The following is an 18,032-nucleotide window of genomic DNA, read 5'->3' as shown; positions in this document are numbered from 1 at the left end:
TTTGCTGGAATATTTGAAAGCGGATTGTAGACATCGTGATTCAAGGCAGCAATGTGGAGGGCCACCTTCACGGGCTGTCTCTGCTGTGGTGCTGTGACTTCCCTAAGCTGGTGGCTGACCAGCATTCACCCTCCCCAGGCGATCCCGTGGGTGAGGGCCAGCTCCCGCCCTTGGATAGGGTCCCTGAGCCTGGAACTCAGCACCTCAGACCACGTTCTCCACGTTCCCGCCGGCATGTTATGCAGTGGCCCTGGGTTAGCCTTGGAGGCAGAGTGGGGGATCTGGGGCCCAGTGCTTGGCTCTGCCACCAGGCTGAAGCTCTGTGGAGTCATTCATGTGACGGCTGTGCCAGCACGCGTTTTCCCGAGAAAGGGAGGACAGAATGGTCTCTGCCTGGGAGACTCGGGCCCCCGTGACTCCCCGTGTGGTCTGCACCGGGCAAGGCTGGGCGTTGGAGCTGGGTCTCTAGCTTCTGGGACGGAGGCTGTGGCACACGTCTCCCAGGAGCCTGTGGCCTGGGTGTTGGGTAGAGCCTGCACCGTCGCCCTGAAGTCCTAGAGACCCTGGGCCAGGCCGCGACCCGCCCCTCCTTGATGTTTCTGTTCTGTGAGGCTGCAGAGGCTCCGGGCCCTGAATTGATCCTGCTCTGGGGCTCCAGGTTGCCACAGCGACTTGGCCCTGCTAAGGGCCCGTCCTCTATCAGCTTCGAGATACGCTGCTGGCAGATGCAGAGGTTAGGGTTAGGGTTAGGGTTAGGCTTCGACATCATTCCTGGAAGGGGACATGCCCCAAATACCTCGTTTTCCTAGTATCCGTCGGCATTTTGAATGTATGTTTTAATAGAAATGTTCGAACAAAAAGTAGAATCGGGGCGGCTGGTGGGCTCAGTCATAAGAGCGTCTGATCTTGGAGTTGTGAGTTGAGCCCCACATTGGGTATAGAAGATTACAAAAATAGAAATAAATAAATAAACTTGAAAAAAAAGTAGAGGCGCCTGGGTGGCTCAGTCAGTTGAACGTCTGCCTTCAGCTCCGTTTATGATCCCAGGGTCCTGGGATCGAGCCCTACATCGGGCTCCCTGCTCAGTGGGGAGCCTGCCTCTCCCACTGACCCTCTGCCCCCCCATCCTGGTTGTGTGCGCTTTCTCTCTCAAATAAATAAAATCTTAAAAAAAAATAAAAGAAGACACAGAATGGCATAAGGAATAGCTACTTACTGGCCACTCAGCGTGCACAAGCTTCCACATAGTGGTTTCATGTCCTCGTTGCCTGGGATTCCAAACACTAAGAGAACAAGCAGCATCTTGCTACGTCTCTGTCACATAACCGCTTCCTTTCCTGACAGCAACTCTAGGGTTTAACTCACAGCCTGAAGATCTGCTCACACCTCACTCTGTTTCACCTCATCCCGTCCTGCAGAGCACACGCTTCTGCTCTGTCCCGAAGGAGGACAAATTCCTTCACCCTCCCTGGCCCTCAGTGACCGGAGAAACCACCCTACTCCTCTCCCAGCCTTGGCAGCTCAGTTGCCTCTAGCTTTTTTTTGATCAGTGCAGTTACTCTGCCTTCTTGGAGAATTCTCAAGTTTGAATGGCTTGCTCAAAAGAAAAAAAAATTTTCTTAAGAGAGCGTGCACAAGTACGGGGCGGGGGAGGAGACGGGGAGAGGGAGAACCTTAAGCAGGCTCCCTGCCCAGCACAATGCAAGAGTTGATCCCAAGACTTTGAGGTCATAACCTGAGCTGAAATCAAGAATCAGGGGCTCAACCAACTGAGCCTCCCAGGTGCCCCAGCTTTTTAAAATTTGTAAGCAGCTCTCCTGATCCACAATTCACCTACCATACAATTCACCCACTTCATGTGTACGATTCAATGTTTTTTAATACATTCAGAGAGCAGTGCACCCATCACTGTGACCAATTCTAGAGAATTTTTATTAACCCCAAAAGAGACCCTGTACCCCCTTCCCATCACTTTGCAGTGTTACTATCTGCCCCAACCCTAGGGAAACAACAACCTACTTTCTCTCTGTATGTATTTACCTATTCTGGACAGTCACATTAATGAAATCATATATGATTTTATACATCATTTGTGCCTGGCTTCTTTTTTCAAAAAATATTTAATTTATGTATTTGAGAGTGAGAGAGGGAGAGAGAGAGCGAGTGCGCAGGGGGAGGAGCAGAGGGAGCGGGACCAGCAGACTCTGTGCTGAGTGCAGAGCCCAACTCGGGACTTGAACTCACAACCCTGAGATCGTGACCAGAGCTGAAACCAAGTTGGCGCTCAACCGTCCGCGCCGCAGGTGCCCGTGTGCTTGGCTTCTTTCACTTGGCATAATGTCTTCAAGGCTTATCTATGTGGTCTCACGGATCAGTACGCCGTTTCTTTTCCTTGTTGTCCGAGTCTGGTTGACCCAGGATGTTACGCTGCTGTCAGGGGTACACCATAGTGACTCCACACTGTTACGTGCCACTCACTAGTGCGGCTGCCGTCTGTCACCACACTGTGTGCCTTGTGATGCTGAGCAGTAGTCCACTGTATGACTCACCCACCTTTTTTTTTTTTTAAGATTTTATTTATTTATTTGACAGACAGAGATCACAGGTAGGCAGAGAGGCAGGTAGAGAGAGGAGGAAGCAGGCTCCCCGCCGAGCAGAGAGCCCGACACGGGGCTCGATCCCAGGACCCTGAGACCATGACCTGAGCCAAAGGCAGAGGCTTAACTCACTGAGCCACCCAGGTGCCCCTGACTCACCCACCTTTTCATCCACTCCTGAGAGGTGGAGGACACGGTCTGTGTGTCCCATGAAGTCAGGGCCGTGCTTCCTTCTTCATCATCATACACCGGTGCGCAGCACGCACGAGGACTTCCCGGGTGGATGAAGCCGCGGGGTACAGTGACTGAGGGGTGGGCACATCTGGGAGGGCAGGGAGGGGAGCAGTTGTGGGTCAGGAGCAGAAAGGAAGGAGAGGTGGCTGGTATAATTCAGCTTGGATCCCTCTTTACTGGTATGTTTTCTGTTGATATCTTAGGCTCTTGCAAATGGCTTGTAGTCTTCTGACAATTTCGCTTTTCAGGAGTCCAAACCCCTCTGCCCACCCCCACAGGCTAGGCTCTGGTGCTCACCCCAAATAATGGAAGGTAGCAGAATGTTTAAGTTTCAGTTCCAGAATCAAAGAAGTCTGAAACCAGTAGCTTTAGGTGAGGGATTTGGGTTGAGGCCAGACACTTACGTTCAGTGGGATCCTTTTACTTCTACAAGGTAGACAGCGCGGCCACCTCGGGGCCATCGGTGTCAGAGGTCCTTCTACAGTGGGTTTACAGCTGGGGTCTCTTCTCCAGCCCAGGGTCTCCGTCCCTGTCAGGGAAGTTCATAGTGTCTTCTGTAACGTCCCCAGCGTATTTAACAAATGTATTTGAGGCCTTGCTGTGTGCCCTAGGTAACCGCCACACAACGGGGAACAAGATGTTGGGAGGAGAGGAGCTCGACTTTAAACCCATTCTGAGGCACCAGAGGCGTCCTGTGGGCAGTCGCACAGAGATAAGAAACTGAGGAGATGGGGGTCAGAAGATAATTTAAGCCACTGAAGTGTATGGAAGTGCTCAATGAGAGTGCCAAAGAGAAAGACAGATGCCCCGAGGGCAGAAAATAATATTAATCTTTAAGGAAGAGACAGGGGTAGGCAGAAAACTGGGAGTGTAGTGTGAAGACTGGCTGGTTCTCTCCGCACTGACCGTAAGGGGACCGATCCGGCACTCTAGCGGGAGATGCCCACAGGCTTGCATGTGTCTGGTTAGGGCAGCCCACTCACTTTGGGGTGCCAAGTTATCTGAGCAGCACCCATGGGGGCGGTTGGCAAGCTCAGCATTAAAGACAAAGCACCAACCTGGAAGCAGATTTCGGCAGAGTTCTACGAAGCAGTGTTGTGCTAAGAGCTCAGCCGGAAGATCGCCCTCCACGGTGCCCCTCGCAAGAGCAAGCCGCGAGGAGACGTGCTTTACCAGCCTTGGTTTGGTTTTGACCTTCCCGGGCCACGGGCTGTGTCCCTCTCTAGACTTTCCACTTCCTTTGTCCGGGCTCGTGACCTTGAGTCATTCTTTCATCCAGCATTAACTGAGCCCTGGATATCCATCAGGCTTGTGTGAATGCTTCTCAGAAACTCCGTCATCTGGGGACGCAGACATCCGCTGAACCGGTGGCAATATAGGGACACCTGTGACATCGTCTGCTCTCTTGCCTTCTGTGGGTGTCCCCCTCACTCCAAACCAGCAGCTGCACCTCATCCTTTCCCTCCCACCTCCGCCCTGTTTCTTACCACTGCCTCCTTCCAGACTTTTTAAAACCTACACCCTCTTCATCAGCCTCCCTTCCCCAGCTCCGTAGCAGAAGAACAGCTTTAGTATCGAATTCTTGGCTGTGTGGCACGTTTGTCCTCAACAATGCCGTGAGGTGAGGGTCACATCACCGAGCTGGCAGGATGGGAGGGCTAGGGTCCTTCCGCCTGGGTCTGACCTCAAGTCACTGTGCCCTTACCTGTCCCCCAGGCAATGCTCAGTCTCCAGGTCATTCTTATTCCTTTTGGGAAGGCTGGTTAAAATGCAGAGCCCCTGGGGCGCCTGAGTGGCTCAGCCATTAGGCATCTGCATTTAGCTCAGGTCATGATTCCTGGGGTCCCGAGGTGGAGCCCCGCATCGGGCTCCCTGCTCACCGGGGAGTCTGCTTCTCCCTCTGCCCCTCACCCCATTCATGCTCTCTCTCTTTCTCTCCCGCTCTCAAATAAATAAAATCTTTTTAAAAAAGTGTACTGCCCTTGCGGAGCTCGGCTTTCCTGTGGGTCATATTACCACCATTAATTCCCTAATTTATCTTCTTGCTCCCCACCCCACCATTTCCTCAAATTGAGGACAACCTGAGAACTGTCCAATTCACAGACATCGATGTAAAACTGAATACTCCCTTATTACTTCAGTATTTCCTTTAATTCAGAAGAGAGAGGGGGAAAAACAACAGAGATGGGATCTGCCCTTCCCGGTTCTATTTCGTTTTTCCCAGCGGGGACGGATGTGGAGAAAGCAGCTCCACATGGCCCTGAACCTGGGCGGCTGGGTGGGGCAGGTCTACAGGGAGCAGCTCTGGAGCCTCTGTCCGCTCGAGGGCAGGACAGGTCCGACCCCACGTGTGGAGCCTCCTACGGCCAAGCTGGAGCCCTTCCTGAGGAGGAAGAGGGATGCAGTAGAGACGCGGTGACAGGAAGAAGGTCTGGGACTTGGGACATTGGGGACAGTGGAGATGGGTAAAGTTCTTCGTCACACACTCAGTCAAGCTTCAGGAGACACCTAGGACTATGGTTGGGGGGGCAGCAGTTTCCAGGACCGTCGGACGGAGTGAACCTTAAGAGCGGGACGACTGCGCAGATTCTCTGAGTTTCCAATTTCACGGGTTCCGCGAGGAACAGACGCCCCCGTCCATTCCTGGGACCCTTTCTCTAAGCTTGTGAGCGGCAGCTCCCGACAGGGATCCAGTATTGCGAGCAGCACCAGGCAGGTGGGGTCCAGCCCCAGTGGGAGGACACAGGTCTGGAGGGGACGCGGGGGCTCCACCCAAGGTGAAGGTCCCACTCAGGCTCCCTGGGGAGTGAAGACCTTGGGGGACGCGGGGAAACCTCAGGCTACAGGATCTTTCGTGTGGCACCCTGCAAAACTGGACTTTTCTCTTCTGTCTGTGTCTTAGCCTGAGGACAGCTGCCAGGCCAAGAGCTAGTCGCCAGACGCGTCGTGTGCGAGGAGCACTGTGCAGTGAGTATGGCCTGACGGGTTCCCCATTAATGCACGTGAAACAGAGCAGCGTGAGGAAGAATCCACTGGTTAGACAAGGGAACGCCTCCTGCTCACACCTGTTCCTCCAGGTTCACCCCTCTCCAACCTCTGCACCCTACCGCTGCCCGGGTCACCCGTGTGGGCCATCAGTGGGCTTTCCCGACTGCCAGCTTCCGGTCGGTTTTGCTAATGGGAGCCTCGGGCAGAGATTGGAGGGTGGGAAGAGAGCGAGGCCAGGGTCCTAGAACCACGTGGACATAAGCCACGCAAAACCGCCAGTTCTGTTCACACCAGTGTCTCAACCTTTGGGGAGCCCGCGCTCGAGCTCGTGGGAAACGCCGACAGCCAGGTTTCATGGAAGGGCTCTTGCCACAGTGTTGTGCGCGTTATGGGATGGACAGCAGTGCGGTACCTACTTACAGGCCACGACTGGTCACCAGTGGCTCATCTACTGCACAGGGAACGAAGTCGCTCTGGTCTCGGTGCACAAAACGATGCTGCCAGGTACTTGTGGAAAAGCCAAGTTGCAGAAAATAGTGGACCGGTCAGGGTCCATCCAAGAAGCAGAATCAGTAGGAGAGAAGTGGCCAGCAGTCATGGGAGCTGTGAAGCAAGCGCCAAGTCCGCAGAGCAAAGACTCAGGAGGACGAGATCGCCAGCTGATGCTTTTCCACAGGCTGGAGACCAGGGAAGCCTAAGCTTTTAAAGGCCTTATGACTGATTACGTCAGGCCCACCAGGCTACCTTTGTTTGATTGATTTAAAGTCACTTGATTAGCTGCTTTAACCGCATCTGCAAAATCATTTCACAGCAGCATTGGGGTTAGCATCTAAGCATTAGGTAGGTGTGAGCTACGGTTGGCCACCACTTCCTTCCTTCCTCATAGCCCACCTGTCAGGAATCTACCTGGAAAGTAATTCTGGGAGCAGCTCAGCCCAGCAAGTGGACACATCAAAAGCACTAGTAGGATAATCCTGTTTGTAAAAACACGGACACACACTGAACATTCGAACCGCACAGAAAAGGGTCCGGAATGAGCCCAAACTTAACAGGCGTATGTCCGGGGGTAAGATGGGAGTGTGGGATAAGGGAAGAGAGTGGGCTTTATTTCCCTTTTGTATTGAGATTTTGTTTTACTACAAATATGTATTATTACTTCAGTGATTTAACCATAGCAAACAGTGTCTTAAAGATTTTCTGTCTTTTGAGAGCACGTGAGTGGGGGAGGGGCAGAGGGACAGAGAGCATGCCAAGCCCGAGCACGGAGCCTGACTCCGGGGCTCCCTCTCACTGCCCTGAGATCACGACCTGAGCCAAAATCAAGAGCCGGACATTCAGCCCATTGAGGCACTCCGGTGCCCCTAAAAAAATGTTTTATAAAGTCTTGGAGTGGAGAAGTCCTTTCTAATTACAACAGGATAGTTCTGGCCATAGGGGACATGTATTTCTCATATCAAAAACCTCATAACTAAAGGGAAATAAAGAACTGGAAAAAATATTGGTATTTCACTTTCTCAATTCTAAGAAGCAGTTTCCCTCTCATCTCTCCCATGCTCACCCACCACCAAAAAACCTGTGGTTTGTATTATAATGGAAGAAACAGATAGTAAGGAAAAGGGTTGGAGCTCAACACAGAGGCTTACAAACCCAATAAAAACAGGTATAAGAACTTACAGGGAATTTACTCGCTAAAAGGCCAAGAAATCTAAATGAAAACAAGAGTGATTAATCGAATGATTAAAAACAGTCCCCCCCACTCCCAGTATCCCTGACAGGGAACGTCCACCTCAGCCCCAGCTTTTGTCAGCGGACAAAAGCACATGTGCGCATGTCTGCTGTGCGGTCAGCAGCAACAGCGCAGATGTGGGGAGACAGATGTGCGACAACGGCCGCTGCTACATAAACCGCCCAGGACGGCGGGTGCTCAGGCAGCAATAAGCCACGGGCACACAGCTCCAAGCACACCATACCCCAATCTGTCAAATAAATATTCACACTGTGCACTAAAAAGAGGGTAAGGGGAGCTGCTGGGTGGCTCCGGTCATGACCTTGGAGCCCTGGGTTTGAGCCTCGCCTCGCTCCCTGCTCAGCAGGGAGTCTGCTTGAGAGTCTCTCCCTCAGCCTCTGCCCCTCCCCCTGCTCTCTTTTTAAAATCCTTAAAAAAAAAAAAAAAAAGTCTAAGAAAACACATCAAACACCCCCTGATGGTCTCTGAAGGGTGTGACAAAGGGCAGGTTTTTACATTTCTTTTTTTGTTTTTTTAAAGATTTATTAATTTAGAAAGAAAGCATATGAGTGGAGAGAGGAGCAGAGAGAGACAGAGAAGCTGAATCCACATTGAGCGGGAGCCAGACTTGGGGTTCGATCCCACAACGCCAAGATTATGACCTGAGCTGAAATCAAGAATCAGATGCTTTGACAGACTAAGGCACCCAGGAACCCATATATATATATATATATACACACACACACATATACATATATGTGTGTATATATATGTATATGGGTTCCTGGGTGGCATATATATATATATGTATATATATATATTTTTAAAGATTTTGTCTATTAGTGAGAGAGAGTGTGAGCACACACACAAGTAGTGGGAGCAGCAGGCAGAGGGAGAGACAGAAGCAGACTGCCCGCTGACCAGGGAGCCCGATGTGAGGCTCAATCCCAGGACCCCAAGATCATGACCCCCAAGACCTGAGCCGAAGGCAGACACTTAACCGACTGAGCCACCCAAGCACCCCTCTGCATTTTTTATAAGTTTTTGCATTTCACAAATGCCCTACAAAAAATTTATACTTAGGGAAAAAAATGTTGATTAAAAAATACACATTCAGGGAACCTGGGTGGCTCAGGCGTTAAGCGTCTGCCTTCGGCTCAGGTCATGATCTCGGGGTCCTGGGATCAAGTCGGGCTCCCTGCTCGGCGGGGAGCCTGCTTCTCCCACTCCTACTCCCCCTGCTTGTGTTCCCTCTCTCTCTCTGTCAAATAAATAAATAAAATCTTAAAAAAAAAATACACACTCACTGGTCAGGTCTTCGCTCTGCTTGGGACTGGTGCCTGCCAGCATTCTCAGGGTTTCTGGAGTGTGAGGACTGATGGAGAAGAGGGGTCACTTAGAACCCCCAGGAGGCTCCTCCCCAGCCAGCGCCTTCTGCTGACAGCAGATCCCACTCAGCCCTGCTGGGGCTCCTGAGACCCCGCCCAGGAGCCTTACAGACCCCTTCGTGGGTCCTGGCTTCAGTCACCACTCCCCTCCAGCCCTGCCCTGGCTTGCTGACAAACCCTCGGTCCACCTCGGAACCCCAAATATCCCCAGGCCAGATGCTGTGTGGACTCTAGCCCTGCACCCCACCCGGACTAGGTGGCTGGGGCCCGGCAAACAGGGTCTGATCTTCCTCAGTCCTAATAGCAAATGAACCACCAAAAATAGCCAACATCTTTTTTTTTTTTTTTTTTCCCTGATCACAGGTATTTGGAAAGGAGATGAGTGAAGGAAAAAAACAAAACCCACCCACGATCCCCATGGGACTTATGGAAGCCCGAGTGTCCATCCGGACACAGGCTTGGATGGCTGAGAAACGCTGCTCTCCTGCAGGCACCCAGGCCCGACGGTGGTCCGGAGCCCCCGCTCTGGCTCAGCCACCCCGCCGGTCCCTTCTCCCGCGGACACCGATGTCCCACCGCGCAGGTGAACGGGAGGATCTGCCTCGGCGCCTCCCCCAGGCGGGCTCTCTGCCCTGTTCGTTGCTGCTTAGAGAGGGGGAGAGAGAGGGTCTCCGGCAGACTCCCCGCCCAGCGCGGAGCCTGACGCCGGGCTCGATCTCACGACCCTGAGATCCTGACCGGAGCCGACCTCGAGAGTGCGACCCTCCACCAGCAGAGCCCCCCGGGCGCCCCGGGTTCTGCGACGTTTACCAACTGCGCGGGGAGCTCAGCGGGGGGCCCGTCTGGCCTCGGCGCCGGCCCGGGCACAGTCTGGGCCGCGGACTTCGGGGCGCGGGACGAGGGCGCACAGCCGGCCACAGGCCCGGCCCCTGCACGGCCTGTGCCCGCCGTGCAGCCGGTAGTGCTTGCTGAAGGAAGGCTCGCTCTGCGGAAGGCCTTGCCGCACTCGCTGCAGGCGAACGGCCTCTCCGGGCCGTGCGTCTTCTGGTGCTCCGTGCTCCCTGAGCGTGAACCTGCGGCCGAAGGCCTTCCCGCACTCGCCGCACTCGTAGGGCTTCTCCCGCGCGTGGACCCTGCGGTGGGCCGCGAGCTGCGCGCTCTGCCGGAAGGCCTTGCCGCACTCGCCGCACCGGAAGGGCTTCTCCTCCGTGTGGATCAGCTGGTGTCGCAGGAGGATGGACCTCCGCTTGAAGGCCTTGCCGCACTGGGTGCACTGGTGGGGCTTAGCCTCGGTGACCTGGTGCCGGAGCAGCAGCGACTTGTACTTGAAGGCCTTGCCGCAGGCACAGCCGTGCGCCCTCTCCCCTGCAGCAGCCGCCGGGCCGGGGGCCCCCGCGCTCCCTCCACCCGGCCGTGGGAGATGGTCGAAGGTCCCTGCCAGGGCCGCCTGTCTCAGGGTCGAGGGGTCGTCTCTCGGACCCACCCTCAGGACTGCCACTCTGCTGGGGACGCTTCGGCCTCCCCGTAGGGAGGCGCCCCCAAACCGTGCCCAATAACCCTAACTGCTTAGAAGACACTGTCCTCAGAGAAGATCCCTTGACCACAGCCTCCATCCTAGAATCTGGAAGAACGACCAGAAAATGGAAAAATGACCTGGCCTCTATATTCATGGAAGAAACTCCGTGATTTGAAGACAGAACCTTTATGTCAAAGAAATAGGGACGTTTGGGAACTTCTTCCAAGAATCTGTAAAATTGGGGTTTGTGTCAGAAAGAGGACCTAAAGAAAGGTTAATATTAATAAGGGCTTAAGCACTGTGGGAAGTTGGCTTGGGAGAAGAGCTCGGGAAAGGGGAGGAGGGAAGACACAGGCTTGGTCTAAAGGGCTGCGGGGGGAGCGGGCTTGAGGCAGGAGGGAGGCCTGCAGGGTGTGGCTGCCTTTGCTCCCCTCTTGCTCCGAGGACTCACCCACAGCTCACCCACTCAGCAGACACATCGGCCCCAAGCAGCGCCCATGGACGGCAGGCTGCCTTTCCTGGCTTTCTGCAGCCTCTGCCGTCCCAACCCCAGGCCCTGGCTCAGAAAACCAAAGTAGCCCAAGGGTCTTCCCTGCTGGGTCCTCCTCACACACTCGCTGCCCCCACAGACCCGGCCCGGCACCTCAGACAACCGGGAAGGGCATTTCATGCACCTGGGTTCCTTGCATGGGTTAGTCCTGGGTGACTCTGGATGACAACCAAGGCGTTTGGTAGGAAATCTGGCCCTGCTGTGAGGAGCTAAATGTACAGCCTTCACACCACCCAAGCACCCAGGAGGCTACAGAGAGTTGTGTGAATGCCAGGCCCACTTACCTGGGCACATGCTGGCTGCAGACTCCCGCTCCGGAGTCACCTGCAGAATCAAAGCCCCTGGCTCCTCCCCTTGCTCCAAGAGGGAGATCAGTTCCGGTTTAGCAACAAGAAAGCCTACATGCAGGGAGGAGAGCAGTAGGTGTCAGGGAGCAGAGGGAAGGAAGGATGCCCTGCTGCAGGGCTGGAGGCCTTAGGGGACACATGGCACTTGGAATGGATTGGGAGCACCTACTTTCCCAGAATTGGGGCAGTTGGGTGCCCATGGAGAGATGGAGGCAGCCCTCCAGCTTCCCTAAACATGCTGGACCTTGAATTTGGAAAAGAACCAACTCTCCTAAGAGACCAGTGGAAGAGGCAGGATTGCCCGAGCCCTGCCCGGGGATGGATGGGGAAGCTTCACCCAGGGAGGCCACGTGCCCATAGTTCTCCAGCATCACACCCCTGTATAGCGCCTGCTGGTCGGGGGCCAGGCAACTCCACTCTATCCTTGTGAAGTACACGGCCACGTCCTCAAACACAACGGCCTCCTGCAACCACAAACCCTGCTGTCTGGGGCTATCTGGGCACGGGATGCAGAGACCAGGTCAGGGGTATTCGGGCATCTGTTCAGCTCTGGGAGTCAAGGCCTCTGTCTACATGGTCCCTGCTGCATCCCCAAGGCCTGGCACAGAGAGGACACCTCAACACTCCCCAAGGAAAGCCGAACAGTCCTACTGCCATAAAGCCAGGGTGTGGGTCTCAACCTTGGCCTCATGCCCCCCAACAGGCTACCAGGAATCTGGGGAGGGGCACCCTGGAGATGTTGGTGGTCGAGCCTCTATACTGGTGGGATGTTCCTGTCCTGTTCTCTGCTTCTCTGATCTGAGGAGAGAAGCCAAAGGCTGTGTGCACAAAGAAGAGCTGAGCACTCACACCAGGACGGAGGCGGGTGCTGGGGTGGGGGACAGGGACCCTGACCTTCCTGGCTGACCCTGGAAGCACAAGGGCTGCAGGAGATCCTGGGCAACCCACTTCTGCCCAAAGCCTCAGGAAGGATGTGACAGAGCACTGTGCAGTTTCATAGGGAGGGGGCAGACCCTGCCTTACAGCATCCACCCCGTGACTCACTTGCAGGAATGAGAGCTACGTGAATGTGCCTGGGGCCCCTGGGAAGGTGCTCAGGGCTGAAAAGCTGAGGGCTGGGGATGGAGGCAGCCAAAAGGCTCGGAAGGGGCACTCACCTGGAGTGTGGGCGTCGCAAGTGGCACCGCCATTCCAGGATCCCCGTCAGGGGAAGAGCAGGTTCTGGGGACAGTGAGTGTTAAGTGGAAGGAGGCAGGCCTGAGTCCCATCCACCCCTGTCCCTGTCCCCCAGAAGGACCACCCAGATACAGAAAAGACAGGAAAGGGCAAACACACCTGGTCAGCCCAGATGATACCCTCATACCCCGAGAAGCCCCGCCCTGAGACCTGCTCACCCACACAGCCCACCCCTCACTCCTAATTTTCCCAGCGACATCTTCCTGGACCAGCCTATCTAAAATGCCACCCCCACCGCAGAATTCCTTCCCTACCCTCACTCCCCGTTTTACTTATTTCTTCCTGTTTTCCTTTTCTTCACAGCACCTGTTGACACAACACAGCCAACTTACTTGCTTCTTCTCTGCCTCCCCCCGTGAGCGAAGGCCTGTGGTCTGAACCCCCGAGCCTGGGGGAGGGCCTGACACACACCAGGGGTTCAGCGAGGGTCTGTGGAATGAAGGAGGGTCCCCATGACAGTGGGTGACTCTGCAACCAGCGAGGCCACGTGGTGGAGCATCAGAAAACGTTCCTGCCGCACTACTGTGTGAAACAAGCCGACGGTAAGCAGAAAAACAAGTCTGGCAGCACAACATTAAGAAAGAAACATTAAGTTTCTTTCGGGGTGATTCTTATTTTCCTTCTTTCCATTTTTCTGATTTCTCCAAAACTTACTGCTCATTTACAAATGCATGCTGCAGACGGAGAACAGTTATTTAAAAACCAATAAATACAATCCCGCCTACAAAGTAGGCCCTGATCTTCATGTCCCTTTCTCAATGGATACCTGAGCTCTCCTGGTTAGGTGGAGGTCTCTGGGGTACACTTTTCTGTGGGGCTTGAGCCTCCGAAGTAGCTGCCACTTTGTAAATGATGTCTCTTTCAGGCATGAGTTAACAGAAATCCTGTAGTTACGATGCCGTGAGGTGACAGTTGGCAGGAGAGCTCTTTAAACATGCGACCGTGTAACAGGCTACACACAATGATCTGAGAGGTGTGGCGGGTCCTCTGTGCCTGGACAGCATGGACCGCACATGCAAAGAGCAGAGCCACACCACTACCCTCTGGGCTGCCCGTTCAGGGCAGTCTGTGGGCAGGACCTGCCTGGACCACTGCCACTGCCTCTGCCGCTGCCGCCTGATCTGCCGTCCTCCTCACCCCAGCGAGGCAACCAGAGCATCTCAGGATGAGCAGCTCATGGGAAGACCTGGCCCTCAGCTCGGCACACACCGTTCTGCACAGTTAGGAGGGGACGCTACGGTGCTGGTCTTTGCTTGCCTGTATCTGGGGAATGTACGTCCACAGGGAGCGGCCCTCTGGTTGGAGAGAGAAAACACCTAAGTTCAGTCCTCTCTGTGAACAAGGGAGTAAGTCTTCAATCAGAGAAAAACAGGGCTGAGTTGAAAAAAGTGGAGCAGGGGAACTAACCCCGGGCTCCTGCTCAGGATCCGGGGAGAGAATCCCGGGGGAGGGGAGTGCTGACGTCGACGGGGGAGCAGGGAGGGCTTCCTGGGGGGACCAGCAGAAGTCATTCTTCCCTCGGATTTAGAAGAAAACCTCTGTTCCCCGGGGGCCTGCGGCACCTTGCGCCGCTGCCTCACCCTCCCCCGCTGACTGCACTGCGGCCGGACTGGCGTCCACTGTTACTGGAACCAGCCCAAGCCGCCCCCGCGCGCTCTCCTTCGCCCGCAAGGGATCAGCGCGGCCGCTCGGCCAGCACGTTTACTTCTGGAAGAAACCTCGTCTCCCACAAGCCTGTGCTCTGGGCTCGTTTTCTTCAGGGCCCTTGCACGGATCAACAACCCCGTTCTTACGTGTTCGTTGCCTCCGACACGAACGCCTCACCCCTACGACAGGAAACGCTCCCCGAGGCCAGGGACGTGGTCTGGCTTCACGGCGGTATCCCCGGCACGAGCAGGGTCCTCGGGACACGGGAAGGGCTCCGCGCTGCGGTCGGACCAGCGACGCAGCCCCGGGGAGAGGCCGCGCACGGGGGCGGCCCGCCGGCACCCGCGCATACGCCCCGGCACCGGCGGGCGAGAGGACGAGGGGGACGCAGCCCGGACAGAACTGGTCTCCCAGGTCTCCCACCCCGCAGCCTCAGCTCTGCGCGGACACCCAGGCTCCGGGGACGCAAGGCTCGGGCCCCGGCCCGCACGCCTCCCGCCGCAGTCGGGGGTCCAGCGGGAACCCGGACGCTCCCTAAGGCCCAGAACCGAAGGAAAAGCGAGGGGCGGCGCCGGCTGCGGGTCGGCACCCCCCGCGGCCTCTGTGCGGACCACAGCCTCAGGCAGGCCGGAATCGGAGAACCGCCCTCACTCCGCTCCGACCCCCGCCCCGCGGCCAGGGGCCACTCACCCCGGGCCGCCATCCCGCACCGCTCGAGGAGCGGCACCCGGCCGCGGGCAGCCGCTTCCGGCCCGCGCCCGGAAACGGCCCCCAGGGCCGCTCTAGGAGGCTCGGAGGACCGCGCGCCTCGGTAAACGCCCTCCGGCTCTTGGGGCCGCCGGCAGGCGATGGCCGGGGCTCCGGGAAGGGCGAGGCGCTGTTTTGGAGCGGATCCCGCGGGAGCCCTCAGGTCCGAGGGGCGAGCGCGCTGCCGGAGTCGGGGGTCCAGGCGAAGGGCTGAACCAAACTTGCAAGTTTGGTTCCAGACCACTGCAATAAAGTGAATGAATTTTTGGTTGCTTAGTACATATAAAAGTGATGTTTAGGGAGGCGCCTGGGTGGCCCGGTCAATTAAGTGCCTGATGCTTGATTTTGGCTCAGGTCACAATCTCAGGGTCCTGGGTTTGAGCCCCACGTCGGGCTCTTCGCTCAACACAGTCTGCTGCAGACTATCTCCCCTTCCTCCCTCTGCTCCTCAATCTGCTCTCGTGCTCTGGGGAGCTTGGTGCAGTTGGTTCAGCTCTCGGCTTTGGCTGGTATCATGAGCCTAGGGTGGTGGGATTTAGCCCCCTCTGTATGGAGTGGGCTAGAGACTCTCCCTTTATTGCCCCCCACCCCCTGCACACAGAAACTCTTTCTCAGAAAAATAATCTTTTTTAAAAAAATCTTCTTAAAAAATCTTTTTTAAAAAAAGTTATGTTTTTGCAGCAGTCTCTTAAGTATGCAACAGCATTATATCTATAAAAGGAACATTCACACTTTAATTTCACAATGTTTTATTGCTGGGACACCTGGGGGGCTCAGTCGTTAAGCGTCTGCCTTAGACTCAGGTCACAATCCCAGGGTGCTGGGATTGAGCCCCGCATCAGGCTCCCAGCTCAGTGGGAAGCCGGCTTCTCCCTCTCCCGCTCCCCCTGCTTGTGTTCCCTCTCTTGGTGTCTCTCTGTTAAATAAATTAAAAAAAAAAAAAAAAGAATTATCAAAATGAAGGGAAACTTGGGTGGCTCAGTCGGTTAAGTGTCTGTCTGACTTTGGCTCAGGTCATGACTCCAGAATCCTGGAATCGAGTCCCCCGTTGGGCTGCTTGCTCAGCGGGGAGTCTGCTTCTCCCCTGCCCTCTGCCCCTCCCCCTGCACAATTTTTAAAAAGATTTTATTTATAAATAAACCCCATTTCTGCAAGGATAGATGCACTGAGCATGTCTGCACCTCGAAAGCCCCAGCACTGGCTGCCCTCCCTTAAGTCCATGCCTGTCATCTCCAGGTAGGCCTTCGGGAGCCCGAGGAAGCATGCCCCCTGGAGCAGCACTTCTTCCCTGGTCCTGGCTGTGACAGCCCTTGCAACTCTTGGGCTGGCATTGCTGACCATTTCACCGCAGACTGTGGCCCCAACTGATCTAGGAAAGTTAGGACTCAAAGCCCACAGCTATAAAAGAATTCTTGAGATGTCTTTGGTGCAAAAAGGTATTTTTTTTTTAAAGATTTTATTTATTTATTTGACAGACAGAGATCACAAGTAGGCAGAGAGGCAGGCAGAGAGAGAGGAGAAAGCAGGCTCTCCACGGAGCAGAGAGCCTGATGCGGGGCTCGATCCCAGGACCCTGGGATCATGACCTGAGCCGAAGGTAGAGGCTTTAACCCACTGAGCCACCCAGGCGCCCCTGTTTTTTTTTTTTTTAAACATAAAATGTATTATTTGCTTCAGGGGTACAGGTCTGTTAATCATCAGTCTTGTACAATTCACAGCAGTCACCATAGCACAGACCCTCCCAATGTCCATAACCCCGCCACCCTATCCCTCCCCTCCCACCCCCCAGCAAAAAGGTGGTTTTATTAAAGCATGGGGACAGGACCCATGGGCAGAAAGAGCTGCGCTGGGGTCATGAGGCATGGCCCATTATATACTATCAAACTGGGAGTGGGTCAGGGAAGGCATAAGTCTGTAAGGAATTTTGGAAGCAAGGTTTCCAGGACCCTGAGGGGACTAGCTGTTGTTGGGAAAAAGTCGTTTATTGCCGTCTAGTAAAACCTCACTCATGAGACCCTTCAGATGCGTATTGGTGGGTCATGTGCTTGGGGAGGGGTGATTGCCAACATGTATCTTGTGGGATGGAGATAAAGGAAGTTTCCAAAGGCATTTAAAAAAATATTTTATTTATTTATTTGAGAGAAAACCAAAGAGAGAGCACAAGCAGGGAGAGCAGCAGAGGGAGAGGGAGCAGCCAGACATGGGGCTCAATCCCAGGACCCCAAGATCATGACCTGAGCTGAAGGCAGCAACTGACTGAGCCACCCAGGCGCCCCTCCAAAAACATTTTAATTTTTATTTATTTTATTTATTCTTTTAAAAAATATTTTATTTATTTATTTGACAGAGAGATCACAAGAAGGCAGAGGGGCAGGCAGAGAGAGAGGGGGAAGCAGGCTCCCCGCCAAGCAGAGAGCCCGATGCGGGGCTCGATCCCAGGACCCTGGGATCACGACTTGAGCCGAAGGCAGAGGCTTCAACCCACTGAGCCACCTAGGCGCCCCTAAAGACATTTTTATATGTTAGAGTAGACTTATGGGATCCTGGGGGTCGGGCTAAGATTGCCTTTTGTCTTTAGCAAGGTATTAGCACTGAGGTGGCTGAGCTCCTAGAGGAAGGTCACTCTGCCTGTTTTAAGGACTTGTCAATGGGCTATAGATAATAAGGAAATTTAGTAATTTTTCTTCAGCCTTTGTTTCCCACGTCACTGACCATCTATCAAGGGGAAGACTGAACACACATCCTGCAGTGGGCCTGCTTAGCCACCTTCTGGCTGCATCCACCTCCCGGAGAGGGAGAATGGGGGACCCTGCCCTACCATATCCCATCCCAGAAACCCACGGGACCCTCTCGGGGACCTGAGAGCCTGAATGTCCAAGTACTGTCCCCACCTCCAATCTACTCTCCCTCTGCCTTTCTGATCCTCTGAGCCTATCCTGGGATGACCTCAAAACCCCTCATCTGCCCCAAAGAGGCCCAGGTACCCCTCGGCCTGCCCCCTGATCCCCCATGCCTGCCAACCCACCTGCTGCCTCTCTTGGGGCTTCACCAGTCCC

At 54.9% G+C, this 18,032-nt stretch overlaps 1 protein-coding gene across 1 annotated transcript; it reads right to left on the bottom strand.

Annotated features, from left to right (window-relative positions):
- Window positions 1-7,482: 7,482 nt before the first annotated feature.
- Window positions 7,483-12,536, bottom strand: ZNF517 (zinc finger protein 517; the record flags this gene model as incomplete). The annotated part of the gene is made up of 7 exons (XM_080800160.1): window positions 7,483-8,212; window positions 8,853-8,920; window positions 9,340-10,491; window positions 11,060-11,157; window positions 11,284-11,397; window positions 11,684-11,810; window positions 12,504-12,536. The coding sequence occupies 5 exons, from the start codon at window positions 12,534-12,536 to the stop codon at window positions 9,760-9,762; spliced, it is 1,104 nt and encodes a 367-aa protein (XP_080656286.1). The 3' UTR covers window positions 7,483-8,212; window positions 8,853-8,920; window positions 9,340-9,759.
- Window positions 12,537-18,032: the final 5,496 nt, after the last annotated feature.

Source organism: Martes martes (genome assembly GCF_963455335.1).
Source record: "Martes martes genome assembly, chromosome: 4".
NCBI classification, from domain to species: Eukaryota; Metazoa; Chordata; class Mammalia; order Carnivora; family Mustelidae; genus Martes; species Martes martes.
Note: the sequence above shows the minus strand (reverse complement) of the source record. Positions and strands in the feature narration are given on the sequence as shown.